At 41.4% G+C, this 18,192-nt stretch overlaps 1 protein-coding gene across 2 annotated transcripts in view; it reads right to left on the bottom strand.

The window, feature by feature from the left end:
• Positions 1-18,192, bottom strand: part of plxnb1b (plexin b1b) — a 109,308-nt gene that overhangs the window by 26,679 nt on the left and 64,437 nt on the right. For both annotated transcript variants that reach the window (XM_062394487.1, XM_062394494.1), the window contains exons 4-8: positions 16,631-17,801; positions 5,757-5,939; positions 2,858-2,986; positions 2,473-2,573; positions 948-1,080 (exon numbers count right to left, since the gene is read on the bottom strand). In XM_062394487.1, the coding sequence (XP_062250471.1) occupies positions 948-1,080; positions 2,473-2,573; positions 2,858-2,986; positions 5,757-5,939; positions 16,631-17,791 (1,707 nt within the window). In that variant the 5' untranslated portion in view covers positions 17,792-17,801. The remainder of the gene's footprint in view (positions 1-947; positions 1,081-2,472; positions 2,574-2,857; positions 2,987-5,756; positions 5,940-16,630; positions 17,802-18,192) is intronic.

Below are 18,192 nucleotides of genomic sequence, written 5' to 3'. Positions count from 1 at the left end.
ACTTAGGTCACTGAACTCACTGTCACGTTTATTAAATCCAGTTTAAGACTTATACTTTTTCAATATGGAACACTACCATGCAAGAAGTAGCCATTAGAAGATTGCCAACTGTGACAATAATGGGATAAATACTTAAAGCCAGATTCTTCAGACCAGGCAGATGTTTTCGGTCTTAAACCATTCAGTGTTGGTGAGGCTGGGTCACTGCAGCTTCACATTTCTGCACTTGCCTGAGAGGAGTGGAACCTGACGTGGTCTCTACTGTTGTAGTTGGTCTGAGGTAATGCTCAATATGTTTCGGCTCACCTCAGTTGTAAAGAGTGGTAATGTGAAATGCCGTAGACCCTCTGTAAGAGAGGAGGAAGCTGTCAGGGGCTATGACATCATCCATGATATTTATATATTGGCTAAACCCATGAAGAAACCCACCCAACACTTAGCTAGTTAAGCTATTTGTATCTCACCAATAGTCACAGGGAAACCTTAGCGTGACCCAACCTGATCTACATAATATCCCCAGTTTATTTACTTTTACTTTTCTGTTCTTATATCATCCTTTCTTCTGATGAACCAGTGTTTGATCTTCTCTCAATTCCCTGTCTCTTAAAAACACACACAACCTACACACAAACAGTACCACCAACCAGCCCGCGGTAAACCTCAACAAAGCTCAGCTGATATGGGATTGTGGAATGAGATCTGTTTGGTATTTTGGTATGTGGGAGCACGCACGGGCAGAATATGATCATGGACATACTGTACCATCAGTGCAAGAATCTGTCTGTGCTTGAAGGATATATTTATCTTAATCTTGAGTCAACAGAAACTATAAAACAAACGCTTCTGTAAACACATAAACAAAGATCCTCATGCTCCCTCATATACGTTGTAGGATGTGGTCCGATCATGTGCACGGAGCATCAATAGTTAATGTATTACACTCTTACCGTTCTGCTCTCCTCGCTGCTGACGTTGGAAGGGATGAGGTCCTGGACGGTCAGACACTGCTGCTCCATGTCGAAGCTCCATAGCCACTGACCTGCCTGGTTCCCACGAGTGCACTCAGACTGCAACACACACCTGCAATGAAAACACCGCCCAGGCTGCACTGTTACATCACACATGTAGTCACACTCTCAAACTCTATGTCTCTCACTCAATAAAGAAATTGTTATCAAATTAAACTACGAAAAGCCATCTTCTGTGTATAATGCAAATTCATAAATCATACTAGGATTGTTAAACTACACACCAGCTCCTTCCTGGATTGTCAACATGTTTTTATGACTTGTAAAAAAGTCTGGTTGCCACTTCAGCTGGACTAGACAAAATACCGTAACTAACCTAAGGAATGTGTGAAACTAATAAAAAGTTGACAAGGAAAGACAAACTGATTCAAAAAACTAAAATGAATCTAAGAGGAAGGTTGTTATGAAGCCAAAAAGTAGTAAAAAGCGAAAGAGAGGAGTGAGAAAGGGAATGATCTAGGTGAGAGGGAGGAGGGAGACCAGGTGCTGAGGCAGAGCAAAGAGGAAGCACAGATGTAGAGTGGCAGACTGTGACAGAGACGTGATGTGGTAGATTTCTTTCATCAGGCTGAAACATGATTTCCCTTGAGGAAACTGGAGTTCTGAACAACATCAGTGTCTGAGGATACTCAACTGCAAGCTGGCACTGAAACTTATTTTTTTCTCAACTAGACCTGATTAAAAATAAGAAGAACAATACTTTCACATCAGTAGTATAATATGGTGTATGCTATGATAATAATCATTTATAAGATGAGGCGCATTATTTTTCACGTAACTATCTTTATGGAATAAAAATGAAACACTCTCCCTCCTGGAAAAACACAATTCATAAAGAGGGATTTTGATGCTGGAGCTGTGCTTTGTCTAATGAGTAGCATACAGTGGCTTATGTTAGCCAACATTTGTGTGAACCATAGACATGTTAGAAAAGATGGACGATATGTATCCACTTCCTCCTACTATCCAGAAACGATAGGAGAGCGCCAATCAGGGGATTTTCTCAGTGACTTGCAAAACTCTTTGGTCGCTGGCAAATTGTATCGTTTGATCTCCGCTGAAGAAAATTCGATATCGATGTGTCATTTCACTGAATCTTCTGTACTTGTTCAACTGTATTACTACGTTTTAGTATTAGGCATCAAATAACCATGTTATTTTTATAATAAAAGTTACATTGTTAACAATGCACATAAATAATATTCTAATCTGGTTACTATCTTCAGTATCTCTTTATGTGATCAAGTGTCTAGGGTTACATATGAGATTCGGTGACTGTTTCAGATTTTATCTTGACTGTGACAATTGTATCGTGACACTTATGAAATCTGTCACAAATCATTTAGTTGATTTGATGAATTCTATTACACACTGCCAGTAATTCATCCATTTAGCTAGAAGAGGACATATCCAAGGCAGGGTTGACGGCTGGCGTTTAACTCACTTTCCCTCCAGGACACACCAGCCACAGTAGGGGTCGTGGGCCAGCAGGCAGGAGTAGCAGTCTGGGTGCTGCTGGCATTCAGCCACTGGCCTCTTCTGCAGCTGGAACCAGGACAACACAATCATGTTCAGTCGTGCAGGACATCTACACTAAGCTCCCAAAAATCTGATTACAAAGAATAGGTGGCCCACTTTTGTCAGCGGAACAATGTAAATTAAAAATATAGTCATTAGAATAATTGCAACTACAGATGGCCTTGGTGATGGAGGAGAATTGGGGCAGACAGTCTTCATTATTTCTCTATAGCTTTATTACTACAGAGCAATAAAAACAAAAAATGTGAGTCCATTTGCTGTATGTTGTATCTCTGTGTGTGTGGAAGTACCATGTTATGGGTCATGATGAAGAGATGTTCCTCTTTCTGGTCAAGGATGAGGTCTGAGCTGATGGCTGCATTCGGCTGAATGGTGATGACAGAGTACTCCTCCACTTCACCGTTTGGCCCCAGGAACACCTGAGGAAATGCACACAAATCAATGTCATTATCAATTGACAAGAAAATAAATACAAACTGTACGACAACTGTGTGGAGGTGAGGGGGCTGGGAGAGAACCCTCACCTGCACCCCAGAGGATTAGTGAGAGCTTAGTGAGAGCTGTTAGCTTATTGGTCCTAACACTTAAAAGGCAGCGGCTTCTCTGCCTCATGGCGCCTCAGAGACTCACAGACTAAAGAGACTGAGGGAAGCCGGACTAAAGCTGGAAAGCTTGTCACTTTGTGTGTGTGATTTCAGTTTATGTTTTGAACACGTGTGTGGTGACAAATAAATATTGTAAAAAGGAAGAATTCCATCTCTGGCTGTGTGTTGGAGAGCCAATTGGCAAGCACCACTGCCACAAACTGAAAATGCAAATTGCTTTAAAAAGTCATAAGACTGGCAATCATAAGACTTTAATTTGACAATGCTATATAACATTATATGAAAGTACACAAATTTAGGTAGGCTTTGAATTCTGATTGTTCTGTCACTTATTTCCAGGGTCAATTACTTATAAAGAATCAAGACTCCTTTGTGGTTGTTTGCCTCCACCAACCAGTAAAGAAGCAGGAAGTGTGGTCACAATCTTCCCTTCTGTTCCTAAGTTAGAGCATTAAACCTGTGGTAATGCAGCTTCTCGCTGAAATTAGAAAGTTACCTGGTGAGCTGCATCACCAAAAGACCAGCAACTGGGCTCAGGCCACAGAACCCTGAAGCCACCACTGCAGCACAAAGAGTTGTTCACCCGATTATCCAAGCTCAACTCAGTAATAAGAACCCAGAACTGAAGTGACCGACAAAGTAACTTATGTTGATTAGTCCCAGTCGCTGCTGCTACAGAGCGCTGGTCACCTGTTTATTCAAAACTGATTAATATTACATTTATTGTGTTTCGAAATCACACCAAACTTAACACTGCACTTAAATAATTGATACGATTTAGGTTCTTACCATTGTCAGAGAGACAAAGATTTCTGGAATAAGTAGGTCGTTTTTCAGATATAGTCCTATTTCATATTTTCAAACCTGCATCGTGTAAATGTGTGATTAAATGCTAAAACATTGCTGAAGATCTAGATAAAAAACCAAAAATCACTCAAGCCAATAAAAGAGCTATTACAGAATCTACTGTTTTCATCAGGTATCTAACATACCCCGGAGCATTATTTTCAGGAGAAAGCTAAACACAGAGACTACGCAGCAGAGACGGCACAAGTGGCTACATGAAATTCTGCTTTTCAGGAATGGAAGAGGAAACACAGCAGGAGCTCCGTATGTTAGTTTGGACGCATTTCTTTCTAAACTAATGTTGAAAAATACACTGACACATTTGTTAAGTAAAAAATACAAGATGCCAAATGAGTGGTGCATAATTGACAATTGACAATGCTCCAACATGCTGATTGTAGGTACTTTCGACAGGGGTCAGCCATTGGCACTCTGACCGGTCTGCAGTTACACAGACTTATACACAGCAAGCTGCTATACACTGTGTTATTACAGCCTCCTTCTTAAGTTGTGCTAACTCTTCTCTGAGATTGGACCATAAGGCCCTTCCTTTTTTCCAACAATAATCTATGAGCCTTGGTTGCCCAAGGTCACTGTTGCTGGTTCAGGGGTCATCCCTCCTTGAACACTTTTAGAGGGTACTAACCACTGCATACCGGTAACAAAGCAAAAGACCTTCTGTTTTGGAAATGCTCTGACAAGTCGTCAAGCCTCCACAGTTTACGACAAGTCACCACTGATTCTCATGCTTGCCCTGTTTCCTGCTTCCAGCTGATTAACTTCAAGAACTGACTGTACGACTAAAATGATAAACTTACTGAGAAGGTTGATAAAAATGTATTGATATATATTCATTTACTAATCTGCACCACCTATATCCTTACAAACATACACAAATGCTCATGTGAAATGTTTAGGTTTATGCTTATTGTCTTCTTTACATCTTCTTCATTATCCTCTTTCTCCTGTCACCCTGACCCTGAACCCACAATACACTGTCTTAATTAACCCCTCTGTGACTCAACCAGGACTCCCTATGTTAAACCACAACACCTTGGAAATAAAACTGACGGTCTGGTGAACAGGTCGCTGCAGTCAGGCCCACAAGATTTGAAGTTCAAAAAGTTAACTTTTTAATGACTATGAAGTCCATTAATAATTCAATTTAAGAGCTTTTTGAGCTCCCTTTTAAGAATGGTCAGAAATCCAGCACTGTCTTGAGGTCGCTCTGGAGGTACTATTGTTAATGCATTTACTTATAAAAGTTCTACTCTGAATTTATTTATTGGTCATTAGTCAGTGACATAACAGTACAAGTTACACACTGATGTTTTTGACAATCCATCTTTGCATCATTTACTGGATTAACCCTAACCTGATTAAATTAGTACAAAGTCTGCACAAAATCTTGCATCCTTCTAACAATAACATATAAACTCCACAAGCAGCAGGACTCAGCTCAGAGCTCAGAGATTATTGTTGTAGAACTGAATTATGTCTGCCTCTAAGCAGCGAGACTATTTTAAACCTTTGGCAAGAGAATGGATGGAGCCCGGCATCTGGCAGTTAACAGAAGAAGCAACTAAACTGGATGTCTGCAGGATCAACTGCCACGCATGTGAAGCAAGAAGTACTGCAAAGTATGAGAAATACTCAATATACTATATGTTACCTAAATCAAGCGTTAATGACAATTCCTCTTTGTCTTTGCAAGCATTAAAATCTCTGACACTGTTACCTTGTGTAGGTTCCCTTTGGAGTCTCCCAGGAAGGCGATGGTATGTCCCGCCCTTACGCTGACCGATACAGCGGTGAGACGGGCAGACGGACTATCCAATATGGTTTCGGCCTCCACAGGGATTCGACTGGCCATTGGGCTAGGGGTGTGGTCAGATCCGCAGGGGTAGGCGTCCAGCGTGTTCTAATGGTAGGGGCACATGGAAAAAAAAAATCAGAGACTGTAACATGGGTTTCAAGAGATTTGTCATTAGTTTCTGAACAAGTCAAGAAGTCACTTAAATAACAGCAGATTGTGTACTCCCAGCAGGATTTATTATGGAGGGGCTGGGGGTGGGGAACAAAATTCTACGCTCTGTGCTTTAAAGCTTATAGACATTTTGTTTTTGTTCCCACGGTTTTGCAGAGGGGAGGGCTGTTGTTTTTTCTTCGAGGCATATTATTTTTTCCACAAAGACGTTTGATAGCAGGGTCATTACTTCCTCATTCGTAATCTTAACAATAGGAAGTAGAGGCAATGAACTTGCAAGATCATTTCCTTCCAATTAAAACATTTATAAAGCAGATTTTGAACACTTTGTTTTAATCTAGCATGTGGTTTTCTTCCTGTCTTTATTAGTGCAATGCAGCATTTCTTGTGTTACCATCACAGGTAGCAGAGTCCTGCACCGGGTCAATTCCCCAACAGGTAACCCCCAAAAAGAGTAAAGAAGAACATATATTTATATAAATTCATGGTACAGGCATGGGTAAAAATGAAATAAAGATGGACAGGCAGCAGGTGAAAACTAATGTGTTTTTTCCTGGAGAAATCTGAAATTAAAATGACAATGAATACTGCAGATTCACCTGCAAGGATCAATTTTATTGTGATAGTCTATGACACCACATTTGACCCTTTTAACTCCACATAGATAACTGTCTCTACCCAAAGTAAACTAGCTTGAACAAAAATAGCGATGTTGAATACGTCTTTAGTGGTATTGCTGCTTGTAAAAAAGTTCCACAATGTATTAACTTTTAATAACCACTAGCACATTGTCACTGAGAAAACTCAATGACAGCTACTAGTGCTCAGGTGCTGTGAGAATTCACAGACACTTCTATAAGAACGTCCCTCAACCACCATAACAGAGGGCATGTGGGCATTAACCAATTTGATATGAGTGACTGTGTATGTATCATGTGTGTTTAAACAGGTGACAGGTCGGATCACGAGAACCTTTAATAGAAAGTGCTGAGGCACATACAATATAAATGGATAAGAGACCAAATACTTTTTTTCTGATCTCACCACAGCTCTAAACTAACTTGCCTGAAATAACATAGTTAAACGTTGTCCGTTACAGCTAAATATAGTCAGCATTGATTAAGCTATGTGTAGCGACAGAGAGTTTAGACAGCCTGTTTTGTCCACATCACGAGAACCTAACCATTAGAGGAAAACAAGCAGGGATGACTGCATGCTAAGAATAGCCTCAAATACAGTATGCACACGGAAATAGTAATGAAGTCATGACGTACAGTCTAGGAACATGGTTCGGACGCTCAAAGACTGACTGGACTGGCTGATTGGAGTCTGTGATTACTGCAGACTGCAATCATGTGCATTTTTGTCCATGAATACCAAAGGCTGTAATAACCACCAGGGAGTAAAATAAACAGCAAAGATAGCTAAATTTGCATCCTGAATCCTGGTCACTCACCACGGATTAGACCTCGCGTGAGAGTCCATCCCTGGTGCAGATGAATTGTTCGAGCAAAGAATGAATAGGGGCCGAGGCAGATTTGTTTGTGTACAGGGATCCAATTGAGATTTGACATCCTAATCAGACTGTAAATCTCTTTTCAGCTCCAGATGTCTCATCATTGTTTTGCTCTGCGCCATATGGTTCACTATGATTTCCCTTTTTCAGAATACAATCACTGTAGGTGCTGGAATCCTCTTGGAATTGTGAGGATTACCCTTATCATGATTAGTTTCCATTATTAGATAAAAACACCCAGGCAAATCATGCAGTGCAGCTGACCTAATGGTGGCGCTATAATAACGACAGACAAATTGGTATTTGGTAGGGAAATAAATGATAAGTACTTCTTAATTTTTCCCTGTGATTATTTTGCGTCTTTCCAGCAAAGTCACCTACCCCTGTTTTGAACTTTGTCCAAATCCTTTCAAAGATTTAACAGGTTTCAAATCAGATTTAACGCTTTCATACATGAGAAGTCAGGAGCAAGCCACGAAATTGACACAAAATAACTAAACATAGTAATAATAAACAATAATAAACATCCGGATGAAGCTTGGCTCATTGCAAAAATATGAGGGTTAATCTTAAAAAAAAAGGATTATCTGATAATTGAGTGCAACTTGTTTTTTTGAAATTAATGTATCCTCTAATGCCACAAGATGGTTTAACTTAAGATACTTTCAAACATGCTCTGAACTTGTGTTGATGAGGCTTCTATCACATGACAGTTCAAGGTTTAAATCCAGGGCGTCACTACTCTGCTGCTGTTCACTGGGTGTTTAAGGCATAAGATGGTAAATGGTATAATGGTCTGTACTTACAGTGTATAGCACTTTTCTAGTCTTGTTGAACACTCAAGCTCTACACAGTACAGTTTAATCTTTCAACCATTCACACACATTACTACATTGCATCTATGTGCAGCTAGGGTTGTAAAGGGGCGAAAAATTCCCGGAAAATTTCCGGAAACTTTTCATGGGAATATTAAGCTCGGGAATTTAAAAAAAAATACACAAATTAAATTAAACACTGAGCAATAAAAACATCACTCAAAACTCTATTTTAAAGATGTATGGAATGCAGCACACGCTGCACAATGAATTTCAAACCTCCACTGAGCATTTCTCCATCACATGCACAGATAATTCCCAGCATCCTGCACACTACAGCAGGGCTATTGAGGCCTGCTGTAGTGTGCAGGACTAGTCAGGTAAGTTTCGATGATATTGCTGGGGAAATATATTAACATGCTGATTGAGGATTGTTCATCTGTTCATCTAGCCTATTTCTATTCATTTATCCATCAATTGTAAAATATTTTTAAAGACGATTCCATTGGCCAACTAATATCTCTGGGATTGCTTTAGTGTTTTTTTAGAAACAGTGGAGACATTTCACTCCAGCCAATGTAGAAGGAAAGGCTGTGTACATTTTCAAATACTGTGCATAGACCTATGTTAAGAATGACACCAAGATCCAGAAGCATATAGTCAAGTAACCAAAGTTTCCTCAGGGCTCAAATCAGCCTATGACAAAACAAAATGTTAATATTTAAGTCTGTATATGACTAGGCAAATACAGTAAGTATAAATTACCCACAAAATGTCTAGTTTATTCCCTTTTAATTCCCGTTAATTCCTGTATATTCCCATGGCAAGTTTCCAACTTGAATATTCCCGGAATTTTGCAACCCTATGTGCAGCACATAAAGGGCGGCGGTGGCTGAGGGGTAGAGCGGTCGTCCTCGAACCTGAAGGTCGGCAGTTCGATCCCCAGTCTTCCCCATCTGCATGCCGAAGTGTCCTTGGGCAAGATGCTGAACCCCGAATTGCCCCATCATAGAACAACAAAGTGCTGCTAATAGATGCACTGTATGAATGTGTGTGTGAATGGGTGAATGTAAAACTGTACTGTAAAGAGCTTGGAGTGGTAATAATAACTAGAAAAGCACTATATAAATACATAACCATTTACTTGGTTTATTATACATCACCCATACACTGTTGGCACAGCCTTTGGGGGCAATATGAGATTTAGTATATTCAGATACTTCAAAACACAGAATGTGGGAGACTGGCATCGAACTGCCGAACTTCCAGTGAGTGGACTAGCCGTCAGAGGCTGCTCTAATAATTCTCTCTTTTCAAACTCATTATGATCCATGATGACTTGTGATTAAAAGGTTGTCTAACACATGTTAAAACAATGCACTTAGTTCTTTACCTTTACTTTTAGACACATATTGGTCTGTCCCTTCTTTTTCCCACCCCACGTTTTCTGCTCCGCTGTGCATCTGTATCCCTTAATCTCTTCTTCCTTTCTACTTCAGAGCCTTGTCTCTGCCTGGTGTGTCTTTATCCATCCCTGTCAGGCCTTGTTAAAGATTACCCTCAGCCCCACCTCACTAAGTGCGGCTAATGCAGCTGATCGATCGCTCCCTGACCAGAAATCCTATTAAATTACACCGCCCGCACTACCTTCTCCCTTTGAGCCAATCTGCTGTACATGGCTGCACAGGTTGAGGGGTCAGCGCTGCCTGATGTCCTCGTCTCAGGAGGAAGTGATAATAAAGATGTCAAAGTAGCCCACTAATAAAAATGCAATTCTTGCATGTGATAGACACCAAGAAACATGAATACACCACATAAAATATGGATCACTAGCGTTGGTCTTGAGAGAGGGCCAATCTAATATCTAATTCAATCCCTCCTCCACAGAATTACATTTGTCTGTTACGAAAACGTAAAATTACATTTCATCCTCTCTGATCCAGAGGTCACTTTGCTGGAGGGGGACAGACATAGACAGCTTCCAAAGTACAGAAACTTCTCTGCAGATGAAACCTTGTATTCAGCACAGTCTTTAAGACTAACTGCTGTCTAGCTCATAATGTTCACAACTATGTGGTTTCACTGAAGAAAGTGTCGGGTAAGTAGCTTTTAAGGATGAAACTGTTTCCACCTTTACAGTCGACAACGGTGAAATTCTTTGAAAGTTGTTACACTGGTTTCAAATGTTAATTCTTATTAAAACTGTGAGGGATTACTGTGCATTGAAAGACTCACGTTAATTACTGTGCAGCACAACCAAAATTAGCACTAGTTTCCATTCAGAAGGACACTTTAGCCAACGATTTTACATCCTTCTAAAAAGGACTTGTGAGAGTTCTGAACATCTTGAGTCTCTTTGAGTGTTAGTTATTGAGAGGTAATAGTAATGAGGATTTCGTCAGTTAATTTTTATGATTTGAATGATTTCTAATATTCTGACACTACAATGACTGCAGCTATGATTGTCAGTTTTTATTAAACATTTGAAATCAAATTTAAGCATAGAATTTTTATTTTTTTTCCAAACTAGACAGTTGTTGTTCTCTTAGGCTGCTTTCAGACATGTACTGAACTCCAGAGATTCTCCACATTTTGTCCAGGGGAGGTGCATGTGTGAACACAATGTCCAGGTGAGAGGAAACCAAAATCATCAACCCATTAAGGGCTGGATTCAAAACCACACTGTATGCATACCAACAACTTCGGGGCATGCTCCTGAGGAATCTCTTCCCAGACCTGGATCAGTGAGCTCCTGAACAGTCTCTGACTGCACTTGGCAGCGTCGGATACACCAAAACATAACATCCCATAGGTGCTCAAGTGGATGGATTTAGGTCTTGAGGGCCAGTCAATTGCATCAATGTCTATGTCATCCAGAAACTGAAGAGCAACTCTGCCCACATGAGGCCAGTCATTCCGCTGCACCAGGAGTAGCCAAGGGCCCTCTGCACCAGCGTTAGGTCTGACAATCGCTCTAAGGATTTAGTCCCCATACTTAACAGCAGTCAGGTTACCATTGGCTATGACATGGAGTTCTGTGACCCTCCTAGGATATGCAGTGTTTCCCCTACCGTTCTACAAGGGGGGCGCCCCGCCCCGCCAACGGCACCTCCCGCCCCCCCTGGAAGTTCAACTTAATTATTAATTTTATTTTTTATTTTGTAATAAAGCGCCAGATCGCCAGAGGAATGTCATGTCTGTCTCTACATGGTCGCGTGTTTAGATCTCTGCTCTCTGTATCGTGCACGGCGGAGTTCCATCCAGATGCGCGCACACACTGACATGTGCGCGCCAACACAGGTGAGCAACCTCCCACCAGCGGACAGAGAGCATCTGAGAACATGTCTCATGAACCACCTGACGCTCCCAGGTTTATGATGGTAACAGCCACTCTCCTGCGAGTAGCAGCCGGAGGAGCTCTCCTGCTCCGGGTCCAAGTGCAGAGAAGAGCCCAAGTGCTGCACGCCCTGCCCCTGACAAGCATCTCTCCGGTCACCACCGGATGACAGGATTTGACCCACTTTGGGTGTTAGAGGGGAAATACTCCCCCTGGCTGTACAAGACTGATCTCGGTAAGACGGCGAAGCGCAGCATCGCGAAATTCTCAAGCGCGCAGGCGCCTGGCTGTTAAAACGGGACGCGCATTTCTCAGCGCCGTTCAGCCCGCGATTCTGCTTTCTCCGCTTGTTGTATTTAACCGTGAACACACCACGCCTCCCCTCCATTGTTGCCAACTCCTCAGTAAAGAAAGTAGCTATTGGCTCCCCTAAAAGTCGCTGAGTGACGCCATCGCCTAATTACATTATTTGCATAATGTAATGGTCGCTGTAGGCCATACAAAAAGTGAGAAAAAAAAAACACCTTAACTATGTTTAGAACTACAAATAAGCTTTATTCTACAGAAGAGTATTACATTCACTAAACTAAAAAATAATTCTGTTTTTCTGTGATAATTATCTCTGAAATTCCGAGATAAATTCCCAATGAATAAAAAATGAATGCAATACGCTTCCGTATTCTTCTGTTGATTCTTTTTTTTTTATCTTGCCATTGAAATATGCCATCACTTCTCAAAATAACTTCATGACTTTAATGCTGTATCTAGACCCACATATATAAATACATTTCTTCCTGTATTATTAAATGTTAGAATATCAAATTGAATCAAAAGGCTGTTATGTGGGGTGGAACTGCTAGCTCTACGTCCAGCCCTCCTCCTTTATCCGGGCTTGGGACCAGAAAAATGATTCAAAAGAGACACTCTGGCAGAGCTAGTCTCCATAACACCAGAAAAATTTGCTAGATTTGTCGCTAGTAGCTTTCACCATGAGGATTTAAAAAGTCGCCAGATTTGGCGACAAAGTTGCTAAGTTGGCAACAATGCTCCCCTTGCAACCTCAGCCTGAACCCTTATTAACCCTGCTGCGTCTATTCATAATAGCAACAACATAAACCATATCAATGTTTTTAACAATCTGGTTAGGAAAGGGATGACATTAACAGGCAACACTTTAATCTATCACTGCTTAATCTATTCTCATCTGACCATTGTTCAAAACGGCCAAATCTTACGTGAAAAGATTTGTAATATAGATGGAAGTTTCAAAACGGTAACTTAACACAAACGAGGGTTATGGCGAAGTGCTCGATTCTAACTAGTCCTGTTTGATTGCTGTGGTAACAGTGATTTCAGGTGGTAGAGAAGTCGTTCAGCTAGTAGGATCTCGACTTTCGTCTTCTTTCACTTCATGCGCATGCTCCATGACGCTTTACATCGATTTGAACCACTCTGCTCCAGCGTTTCTGTGTTTTCTTGTGTTGGGACATGGTTTTTGTGCAAACCACAGGCCTCCTTTCAGTCAAACTTGTAACAAACATGGCGCATGTGCTGGAGTGGACTCAATCCCCCAAGATGCCACAGGTTCCATTGATCTTAGAAAGTCCAGGAACTCAGTCTCGCAGAGGATGTAACAGGATGCTGCATGTCCTGGGGTCTGGGCAATGTCACACAAAGGTGTCAAGAACCACCAGGGTCAACTCCTATTGGTCACTCTGGTCCAAGACCCGTGAGGTCACCGGGGCCAATATAAGGAGAGGTCTCCCCAAGCTCTCTCTCTTTCTACAATCCTTTGAAGGCCAGCAGGCTGTCCAGCCTCTCTTTCTCCAATCCTCCCGAGGGCGGAAGGCTGCTACAGCCTCTCTTCTTCCATTTCTCTGAGGGCGGAAGGCTGCTCAAGCTCTGATCCAGCTTCCTTCTCTATCCAACCCACAACCGGAGGTCAGAGGTGCAGCTCCCAGCTCACCCTTCTCAAGGAAATCTCCTCGCCCTTCAAGCTCTACAAAACTCCTCGTAGCGACGCGATGTCCTGCAGGAAAACTTCAACCAGCATCTGAGCACACGACTCGACAGAATCACGAATGCAGAACTCTACGACCACAAAGCCAGGAGACGTCACAGAACTGCAAACTGAACAGCAACTTTCTTTTCCTCGGACTGGTAACATAATCTGGGCTTAATAATTATACATGCTAAGCAAGACTGTTTACTCTATTCGGTGTGTTTACAAGTTTGATATATGCTGTGACGTTGTAGGCATAAGTTAAATGATTAATAGTTAGGCTCGCCACAGGCTTTGTCCCTGGCTATCATTATCTGATTAACATCCACACAGACACGCATAGTATCTCACCTAGTTAAACCTTCCCCCTCAGCCGTAAAGCAACGGCCGTAAAGCAACCTCAGAAGAAGGGGGGGGCTCTTGCCTTAGGGACCATTCTTTAAAGCATGCTTATTTACATTCACACACACACTCACACACCTCCTTGTTAGTCAGTTTGATTGTTTAGTAATTTGAGTTTTTATACTTTATTATGTTCATAATAAATGTTCTTCTCTGACAGATGATCTGTCATTAATATTGCATAAGTGAATTTTGCCAAGAACTCCATAACCTTCATTGTTCATTATATAATCTTTAATGGTAAAATATTGAGATTTCTAATTGAACTAGATCTAAATGAGACTGATCTAATCAATGAATTGGCTATCTTTTCCCTTCTATGAAGGGTGGTGCCCCGCGAGAACTTTAACCAATTAAAGTTATGATTTAATATTAATATTTTAAATATTAATGTTTTATACTTTATTTTGATAACCAAATTTATTGAGTGCCTAAAGGCACACCATTCTATGGTAACATTTTTTACACTTGACAGGGCTTTGTGATAATTCTAGTTTAGTTCAATGTACAGTTCAGAAATTCAATGTACAGTTCAAAATCATTAAAAGAAACACATTAACATCATGATTCCTTTAAGTTTTTGAGTCTGTGACTACCCCCCCCCCCCCCCCCCCAACCCTAACCCTATTCATTATCACTTGTCACTTGTGGACACATTGGTATCCCTGAAGATTAACTGACTCAGTTTTATACTGAGACGATTTAGTGTTTTGGAGCAGTGTTATAGTCAGCAGAAAGTCTGCAGGAGTTGATGTGAGCGCACAGCAGGGGATCGCCCGCTAGATTCACAAGGAGCTATGATAATTCTAGATAGAAAAATGAAAAAACAAACGTAAAGAAAATAAATATCTCACAGTAAAAAAGCAGAGTCATACACATACAAGACAGAGCAACAGTGCCCTGCTGCTGTTCTTAACGTCATTTTACCGGGGCTGGTGGAAGTAGCTGAGGAGTGAGACATCTTGCTTCCTTCCTATCTCTGAAAGTCGCGCATGTGCAATAGCGACAAAAAAAATGGACCAATGGCGGCGTCCGTTCCATCGCGCACCAGGAACTCAAAAGTTCGGGGAACTTCACCATTAACATAGCCCAGAAAAAACTATCAGCAATATCTGTACGGCGGACCTGCTCTCCATGGAAGCATCGCACGCGCATTTGAGGAGGAGGCACGTTTGACATCGTAACGTAGACGATGCGGACTCACCTCGGTAAGATGTTAAATCTAAACGTTCATACTTGTCCGCACGATTCTAGAATCCATTACAAAATATGGTTTAAACTTTCTTTTAACGAGTTTAAAAGCGTAATGTTATCCTATTGCCTGACAAACATCTTTTTTAATCACAATTATATCCGAAGAAGACCATAGTTTTGTTTGTTGATGTTGTTGTTGCTGTTACTTTCCCTGTCATTTTTGTTAACAGGAAAAATGGATACTTGATTTTGTTTTGTTTTTTTATTAGCACTTTGCCTGTCCTTGGTTTTAAATGGACAATTACTAGATTTTTCTTTGCTTTTTTGTCAACAATACCCTTATATGCAGCAAGAATTTTTTTTGAATGAAGTATCAACCTTTACTGTCTTTATTTTCAGTCATCACATGCCTCGAACAACCTCAAGCTAAATTTAAAAGTTGTTTGCTAAATAAGAGCAAATCTGAATTTGTGTCATTCATAATCCGATTAGTCGATCGTTTCAATAATCGATAACTAATCGACTATCAAAATAGTCATTAGTTAAAGCCTTACTGTCCAGGTCTTGTGGCTGTTTAAAGATATTAGCACAACAAAGAATCAAGGGTGTTAATCATAGTGGACGACAGGAGAGTTTTTTGTTTTTTTTACTTTGAAAGTCGCACTTCCATCACCCCATTTCCATTTCAAATTACTTTGATAGTCAGGTCATTTTGAGACTAGACTATAAGTCAAATCCTGTCATTTCAGTCTAATAAAAGTTTATAGCCTGTCATGCTCCTATCTGCTGCCTACGTCTGTGTAAATGACACAGCTACAATTAAACGGTGTGTAACTCCAATGACAAAATGAGATCTGACTCAGGGTCTCCTTGACTGAAGATTCAAATCATCAATATTTAGGACGCTGCCCTACAAACTAGCAGATTGTGCTGGAGTGATAATCGTGAATGGGTAATCCAGGGTTTTTTATAGTAATTTACTTTGTATTAGCAGTGGAGGTGGGTGTCCCAGCCTGAAGAGAAAGACCACCTCTTCTAAGATTATTTAACTGTTTTAGAGCTGTATGAAATAAACCTTTGGGGGGGAAAGAGCAGAACTGTGATTTTAAACAACTGCCATACATCATAGTGAGGCTATGTTGGCTCAGACCATCATCAAAGAAATGTATCATAAGATGGAAAAAACATAGATGATGTTATATGACTGCTCCCCACAATGTCAAGTCTACAACAAATTTAGATTAGGAAAAAAGGTTTGTACTCAAATTCATTAAAACCAATTACTAATGCTAATTCATTGCGGTTGAGTTTTATGAAACGTTACAACAAAAACAAGCAAATGAAACCTTATGAGCTCACCTCTGGCAGATTGGCACAGTTGGACTTGACTTCATACTCAATATAGGCTGCCTCCACTCCTGCATCTTTACCCATTTGTGTGTAGCAAAGGTCTCTGGTGGAGTTGATCCTGCGGTCAACATCTACTAGATTAAACATGCAGAGGGCAGAGTCCTCACTGAGCCGAGTTGATGAGGCCAAATGAGTGGAGAAGACACCGAGAAGAATGTCGGAGTCTTGATTAGAAGCATCATCCTTGGAGAGCCCGAGCTGAACAGCTTGGAGCAAGTTATACATTTTTCCAGGCCTGGAACGGCACGTTAAAGGTACTTCTACATATGAGTAATAGGACTGGTCGTCCAAACATACTCGAGAGACATATGTGCGGTATTCACGTGATTGTGACTTGAGGTCCCGTCTGTAGAAGAGGAAGTATACATGCTGACGGTGGGCAAACGAGGCCACAAAATGATGGTCATATTCGGAGAGACGGCCAGCCACAGCCAATTTAGCAGTCTCCTCATAAGAAAAGATGGGTTCCTGGAGGAGATTTCTTGTAGAAATAGGTGGATGGCTGCTGGTGTAACCCCTGCCCACAAACAGAACTGGCTGCCTGGCAGGATTGGACCGAACAACAAGCCCAACAGTACTGACGTTGGGGTGGTTAGCTGCTACATATTGGGTATCCACTGGCCTTGTGGTGGAGAATAGTATCTCATCCACATATTCCAAGTTACGTTTCTGACATATTCCCTGGTTGACACTCCCACAGGTGATCAGTTCCATGGAGTAAGGATCAACCAACAGGAGCTTGTTGTGATTATTAGTGGTCCTAGCCTGTGGGCAGTTACTCTTAGTAACAGGAGGTAAGCAATCCCGACTGTCCGTGACAGGTCCAGTGTCATCCTGGCGTTCATGTTGGAGGTATCGATTCAACTGGAACAGGTGATCTCGGGCCCCAATATAGACCAAACCCACGGTGGGGTTAGGATGCAGGGCCAAGTGTTCAAACACAGTGTTATTCCGGACAAAGGTGGGATAAGGACTTGAGTGGGAGGAGTCTGCCCCTTGGACAACGCCACATGGTAATGAGACCAAGGGCCAGCCAATGGCTAGCAGCAGGAGAGACAGCAGGGCCCGAACTGCTAACACGGAAAGACCACGTACCGTCCCCGGAGGCATGGCAGCAGAGCTGAGGGAAAGACGACAAGAAAAGTTGTTACAAACCATGTCTCCATTCATTATAGGAGTTACCATGTTACAATCCTCCATATAAACACTCTTTTATGCATTTCAAATTTGCATGACTGACTGATTGGATAACCGAATGAATAAACAGCTGTCCAGATGGTCCTAATGAAGTGCTCAGGGAACATACTGTACAGTTCCAATATTCCACTATCCAGTACATAGGCCAAGCAAAGTGATCTCACATCTAACTCTTGCACGAAAGTCTGATTCATAGTACACAGTTTTCAGCCCAATTTCTCTGTCGCAGACAAGTTTTCCTGATCGGCACTAGATCAGCAGTCAGTTATCACTCTGTATGAATTCTTCAAAGACTTCCTAGATTAGAGAGGCTC

Source organism: Platichthys flesus, chromosome 2 (assembly GCF_949316205.1).
Source record: "Platichthys flesus chromosome 2, fPlaFle2.1, whole genome shotgun sequence".
Classification (NCBI taxonomy): domain Eukaryota; kingdom Metazoa; phylum Chordata; class Actinopteri; order Pleuronectiformes; family Pleuronectidae; genus Platichthys; species Platichthys flesus.
The sequence above is the reverse complement of the archived record's forward strand: the minus strand, read 5'-3'. Positions and strand labels throughout refer to the sequence as shown.